At 31.2% G+C, this 7,324-nt stretch overlaps 1 protein-coding gene across 1 annotated transcript in view; it reads right to left on the reverse strand.

The window, feature by feature from the left end:
- Window positions 1-2,896, reverse strand: part of LOC107623072 (protein ABHD17B) — a gene marked incomplete in the record, with an annotated part of 10,924 nt that extends 8,028 nt beyond the window's left edge. The window contains 1 exon segment of the mRNA XM_021114780.1: window positions 2,538-2,896. Within this exon segment, the coding sequence (XP_020970439.1) occupies window positions 2,538-2,854 (317 nt within the window).

The raw sequence follows: 7,324 nt of genomic DNA on the forward strand, positions 1-7,324 counted from the left end.
ATAAATAAAAGACACTGTTAAATTTCCTTATGTTCACATTTAAAGGAATTCAATAAATAAATACAAAGGTAACTATTTACTGAAAAAAATATATACAAAGGAAAATTTGTAGCAAACCAAATGATCTACTGTATGGAATAGCTAACTTGTGAAGAACAAAAAATATTGGACAACATTACAAGCAACACTTAGCTTATTCCATTCATCCAATATATCAGAAACTTCAAAAGCTTATTTTTCTAGTGAAAAGTTTACTCATTAGCAAAACTAACATTAATACTTCCATTTAGTATAAATCAATCTACTCCCTCCTTCGCAACTCTAGGGCCTCTACGGAAAAAGAAGGAAGGAGGGAAAATGAAAAGAAGGGTAAGACAAATACTACCAACAAATACAATACCATGTACAATACAATAAGAAATTATCATAGATGATGGAAATTCGACACAGGAAGATATTTGTAAACTCAATTAATTCATTTATAAACTCAAGCCTAATATATTTATCTACCTCAGTTCATATCTGTGCCATTTAAATAATAATAATAATGAAAAAGATTTCCTAACAAGCAAAGGAATAATCTCATCAGAATACAATTTTGCAACAAGATTACAAGAACCACAATTGCCATGTGAAATTGCACCAACGCAAAAGCTCTCTCTCTCTCTCTGTGAAAGAGCCTTTAGATATTTAGTGAGTACAAGAACTAATCACCTCAGGAACTTGTAACTGAAATGGTCTTGTGACTTAACAAATGACAATGACCATAGTTCCTTCATTGTAAAATTCCACAAAAGAACAGAAGTTCCAACGAACTAAATATAAAACCAATCTATACAGTGGGAATTTTCTGAACATTATCGGTTTATGAATTTTTCTATAAAAGATCTCTTTTAGTTAGTTAACAAAGTTCTCAGTTGGGAACATTTTTGCTTGAATCTATTAACAATTTGACAAATAAATTTTTCTAGAGTATATTCCATCAAATGAATCAGTTGTAAGTCATTCAAACTAAATACTAACATCTGAACAATTGAAAACACATTCAAAATGGATAATTTTGGTCCCTAGACTAGATTAAAAAAATGAAGGGGAAAAAAAAACTATGCTACCATACTAGTTTGTATTCTACTTCAAAATGGCCACAAAGCACAAATTATGCTTATAAACTCCGCCTCTCCTTTACTATTTGTAAAGATGTAAATTGATGCCATTTCCTACCAAGGGGGAGACCGAATTCGTGTCAAATTACTGTGGTTCAGGGACAGGAATTAATTTCATTTGTTCACTTCTAACTGACTTATTTGAAGCATATTCTTTAGAGGAGACAGGAACTGAAGTGATGTCACCTCTTTCATTTATCTGTTTGATTTCTTATTTTCATATCCTATCCTATGTTTTTTAACTTTTGGGATTCAATTAACAAAATAATTAACAACAGAAACATGATTTTATTTATTTCTTAAATTTTTTTTCTTATGAACAAGAAAGGATTTAATTCATATACCTTGTAAGTGAAAATAATTTTTTGCACAAATTAACAATTATAGATTGACAGAAGCTTTTGACACAACCATCTAACTTAAGAAGTATTATAATTTCAACCTAACTCGGTCCACAGCAATTAAACTCCAATCGAATACATGGAAATGGAGGAGTATCTATCTGAATTAATAATTATGCTACAATTTATCCCAACAGGATAAGAATCCATCATCAATAATCCAACATGCCATTAAATAGCTGACTATTCTCCAGAGACAAAATAAACCATTCTCATTTCCATTTAACATCACTGCCCTCATAAAGCCTTTGAAAATTACACATTACCCAAACAGTTGTAAGTCACATAACCTTCCTTGAACTGAATCACTTCCCCCATTACCATAACCATCACAATCGCATTATTGTCGATTTCGAACACCAAAAGTGCTAAAAACTAAATTCTAGCTTAATCATACAAGTAAAATAAAACTCATCCAGATACCCATTTTAGCATAATCCACGATACCACCTTCAATACATTAACTAAAAGTGGACAATTGATGAACATAACACATCAATTAACTCGGCCACCATTAACACCCACTCCCATTAAAATTACACTCTTAACTACAATAAAATACTAGGTCATTAACATTTTGATAATTAAAAAAAAAAAATAGAACCAAGAAGAAGAACAACTTAGTTGACTCAGATGGTACAATACTTTTCCATTAACCATCTCAAGCCAAGATAGTCAAAATCCAGTTGACCTCAAATAATGGTAGTTTTAAGAGAAAAACGAAAAAGAAAATAGCAAAATGAAAGACGCCATACTTTATAAAATAAATAATTATATTAAGATTAATCAGTAACAAGAAAAGAAATCTCAATTATTAACACGAAAAGAAATCTCAGTTAGTAACACGAAAACAATGTGACTTAGTCGTCATGTGCAGCTGACAATCTTAATTAAGATAAATCATGAACACTTGATTAAAGGATCTTAATTAAGTAGCAAAGAATAAAATTAAGGAAGAAGAAGAAAAAGGTACCCCATAACATTGAGGCGAAGACGGTTACTCAATTCAACGAAGAGCTCAAACATCTGACCCAAATCGGCGGCATTTCCATGAGAATAGAGCATAGTGCAAGTTGGCTTATGGTACTTGACATAAACCGCCACGATTTCGTTCCCTCGACGGGTTCTAAGCTTCAAAACGTCCACGTTCTCCTTCTTCGGAACCTCGGGAATATAAAACCGATGAGAAGCACCTCCTTCGCTGGAGGTGTCGGCTACCACCGTGTACGACGGCGGCTGTGGCGGGAAGAACGCGAACTTCGCGGCGATCGAGGAGGTTACTCCGCCCATCGCGGCGACTATTCATATGCCTCTAGACGGCTGTCGGTGGCGGTTGTGAGCTGAGATGTAGACACAGAGAAGGAAGTGTGTGTGTGTGTAAATAATAATAATAATAATAACAATAAAAATAATAATAATGAAATAAATAAATAAATAATAGGCGTAGTAGTGATAGAGTAGTAAACTTTTTGAATTTGAAGCTTAGAGAGAAAGAGAGAGAGAGAGTGCGGAAGAAGAGAGAAAGATGAAGAAAGAGACTGTTCATTGTTGGTTTTGTCGAGTGAGGTTTGCTTTTATTGCAACGCTTTCTCTAGACATTGGGACAACTACCTACGTCTGCGGATATATCAATAATGTATTAGTGTATAATGTATAAATCAATTTTTTCAAGAATACAATATCCTAATTTACTTTCTTTGAAACAATACAAAAATTATTTTAAAATAATATAAAAATTTTATAAAAAATAAATATGCGATGGTAAAATTCGTATTTATATACACATATGCATAGGTAATTCGGATGTGCAAGAATACACAAGATTAAAAATTAACAAATTTAGTCAACTTTATTTCTGCTAAACTTACTTTTAGTTATGGAAACACCTTAATTAGGAACGCCCATGGAGGAGTTGCGTATTGTCAAAGGCAACGTGCTTTACAAGTTCAACAAAGGTGGTTTTAGAAAGAATAGGTAACATTTTCTAAGTGTACGCTTTTAAATTCATAAAAAAGAAAACTTATGTATGCATAAATGGACTAATATTTAGTGATTTGGAAGCTATATATTCAGAAAAAGGCAGAAAAAAAAAATCACAATTCACAAAGCCACAAGTCAAACCCTAGCGGCCTCTTTCACTCTTCGAAGTTGACTCTCTATCGCCGTTGTTCTGCTACTGCTCAGAAAGTTGCAGAGAGAAGAGGAGAAATGGAAGGGAGTTCAGAGAGGGACCTGATGGAGAAGAAGGAGATCGTGAGGGGACGGAGAAAGAGGAGGAGAAGCTGCCATGTCTAAGCCACTTCCTCTGTCTTGCTCCGCCTCTCTCTGCCACGCCGCCCGTAACTGCGCCGTCAACGTCCGTTTTCTCTCTTCTGTAGTTCTGCTCTGCCCTTGGTCTGTTCTCATGGTTAATTTTTTTTTACTACTTTATTAATTGAATACTAAAATCAACACCAATATAAAATATATATCAAAAATTGAAAAACAAAATATATGTTAAAAAATAAAATTATACTAATCCAATGTATGATACTCTTATTATTTTAATGTAAATTTAATATATGAAAAGAGTAAATCATCAAATGCAAAGAGTCCGGAACTATGGACCCTTTTGAGTTTTGATTATTTATGTTATTGTTATTGTTAAATGTGAGATTAGTATAGGAGCAAAGGACTAAGGTTATTCAACATCGAAATAAGTAAACGTTAAGCCATAATCTCGTTATTTTTACTTACTTTTTGTTTTTAAAATAGGCTATCTAAATAGAAATACCTAGACAACACTATCAACATTGAATAGCTAGTGATGTTTCAATAGTCTCTCAATTAATTGATTATGTTTTTTGGTTTTTTGCATAATTTTAAATATTTTTTTTCACCGACGAACACTGTATTTTTCGTGTTTATTTTATTTAGAAAAAAAGATAAAAATATATCTGAAAATTTTTATGCTGAACATAATTACATTTCAATCATTTAACGTCGCTACACGTCGATGGTCGGAAGGGTAAATATGTCCATCAGAATGTATAAATAATGTGCACGTATGACTCATTAAATGATTGAAGTGTAGCGTCCGGTGTGTGAATTTTTAAGTATATTTTTGTCTCTTCTTTCTAATAAATATTTAACCCATCAAACACAATTTGTTTGTATATAAGTAACACTGACTAACTAAATGAAATATTAGAATTCATTTTTTTCAAAAATTAATTTTGAAATGGCGCTTTAGTGAGTGTAATTCACTAATATGGATGATTTGAATGATTTACAATTATATGGAGTGGTTTGTTTTTCACCGTCTACAAAAAACGTGGCCTATATCTATGTAATACACTTTTCTGATCCATTTTAGGAAATTCTTCCCCTATATATAATTCAATGAATTAATCTTTGTATGATTTCTATGTCAAAGCATGAAAATAACTGGTAATAAGAAGACAAATAGGTATTTAAAAAAATTACCATAAATTTATAGAACTTTAAATAAATATATGTATTAAACTACTCTTCCACCTTAACACATGACAACAATAAAGAAGTCTCGTGATCCACAAATTCAACCTAATAGAATACATAAATTCTGTTACAATTTTAGTCTTTATTATGTTATCTTATCTTATCTTTATTTGCTTTTATCTTTTATAGAACAATGCTCTATATATATTTAGTTTTATCTTCATAATACAATACAATTCAATCAATCAAAAAATACAAAGGTATAATATTCTTCATCTCTTCTTTTCTTATTCTTTCACAATTTTATCAATATGAAATAAATCAATAAATTTTGGGATAAAATAGGTCTCTGAATAATTGTGTTACGATGGATAACCGGAGATTAATGGGCTGGACTCGTTGGGTTGGCCCAATCGTTTGATGAAGGAAGCCTCCGAGCGGGTTCGTGTTTTTAGGGCCTACGTCCGACTTGTGAGTGTGAAAGAATGGGAGTGGTACCTGCAAAGACACTCCGATGCCTAAGTCAGCAAGGGTGTAAGTAGGTATAGAGAGTATTGAGACTTAGTAATATCTGAGGGGTATCAGTATATTTATAGTGGTGAGCCAATAACCACCGTTGGAGTAGTTCCATCTTTTAAGGAGGATAACTGTCCCTTTCTCTTAGAGAAGTTGGAATATGGCTCCTGGGTTGAGAAGTTTTATGAGCAATTACTTATTTGAATGAGTATTGTCTGCCAGTTAATCCTCGTCCCCGACTTCTCCAGAGCCAATCGTGGTAAGAACCGACCTCCTAAGAGGAGATCAGTGCAGAATGTGGGTCAATCCTTTTGGATTGGGCCTCTTCTTTATTTCCGAACCTTGACGTTGGGTTAGAGTATGAACAAATTGCAAGTTTGCAACTGTGTTTTATAGGATTATGAACTAATTTCATTAATTTTGAGATTATTTTGTTAACTACAAAATTTCTTTTGGACGTTATTTTTGTGGTTTATTCTAATAACGTTTATGATAATGTTGTATATATAAACATAAGTGTCTAGGTCCACCAGTATCTAATTCACAAATTTTTGTATTAAGAACTAGCTACCTCGAACATTTGATATAATGTGGGGCAGTGATCGACAGTCGTTACTATGAACATGGAGAAATCTATTATGAAGCATAATTTTGATATAATTGAAAACGGTTATGCTAAGTGTATATTAAAATTAGTCATTAAAATCAGTCATCAATATAAAATGTATGTTGGAATATAAATATATATTAAAAATAAATTAAATTATACATATATTTATATAAATATATTGATAACTAATTTTAGTGACTGATTTTAGTGTACGAATAATATTTTTGAATTAAAAATGACAAGAGCATATAAATTAGGTAAAATACATGATAGCTAGATGCACTGAAAAGGATCCAAAATAATTCTGATACTCACATGAGAACAGCATTGAAGGAGAAAATCATATAACTGGTATTTGACATTTGATTTGATAGGAATAATGAACCTATCATTATATGAAATCGATAATCTATTTTTTGTTGTATTTAATTGTTGGATAGTATTTAAAGTATTTCCATCAATTCTATTTTTACCCGGTAAACGAGTTTACTTATTTAACTAAATTTAGAATAAAGATCTAATAAAAATGAGGATTCGTTGGTTTAAGAACAGCATGGAACAGCAAAAGATAGAGGAACTAAGTATTGAGCCAAATCATGACAACAAATAAAAAATAATAATAAATAAATAATAAGTATTGAGCCAAATTATTATTTCCCCTTATCTTGTAACACAAGCATATGACATGGAGCATGGTTCCAAGTTCCAACTGGCTAGAATTTGGATCATCATCAATTCATCGTCACGACAAGAGTATGAGATTAAAATTAGAAAAATATATGAAACTTTAGAGCATTTTTTATTTTAAAGTTTACAAAATACCATATTAATATTTCTGAAATTATATATAAAAAAACACAAAGGATAAAATAATACCATATCATAAATATGTATGATACGATTTTAATTAATACATAAATACAAGACCTTTTTTTATTATCTTTTTTATATGTTCAGAAAGTGTTCAATGTTTAACTAACTTTTAATAGCCAACAGTCCAACATATGATTCTTTTACATCAATTTTAATAGCCATAAGTCCATAACTCGAACATAGCTCCCTCTTTTCCGCATTGTATGGAATTATGGATGATTGATATAATAAAATACAAAATATTACTTATATATTAAAATTAACTACAAAAATCAGTCATAACGTATTTAGTTGTTTAATTC

Source organism: Arachis ipaensis, chromosome B10 (assembly GCF_000816755.2).
Source record: "Arachis ipaensis cultivar K30076 chromosome B10, Araip1.1, whole genome shotgun sequence".
Classification (NCBI taxonomy): domain Eukaryota; kingdom Viridiplantae; phylum Streptophyta; class Magnoliopsida; order Fabales; family Fabaceae; genus Arachis; species Arachis ipaensis.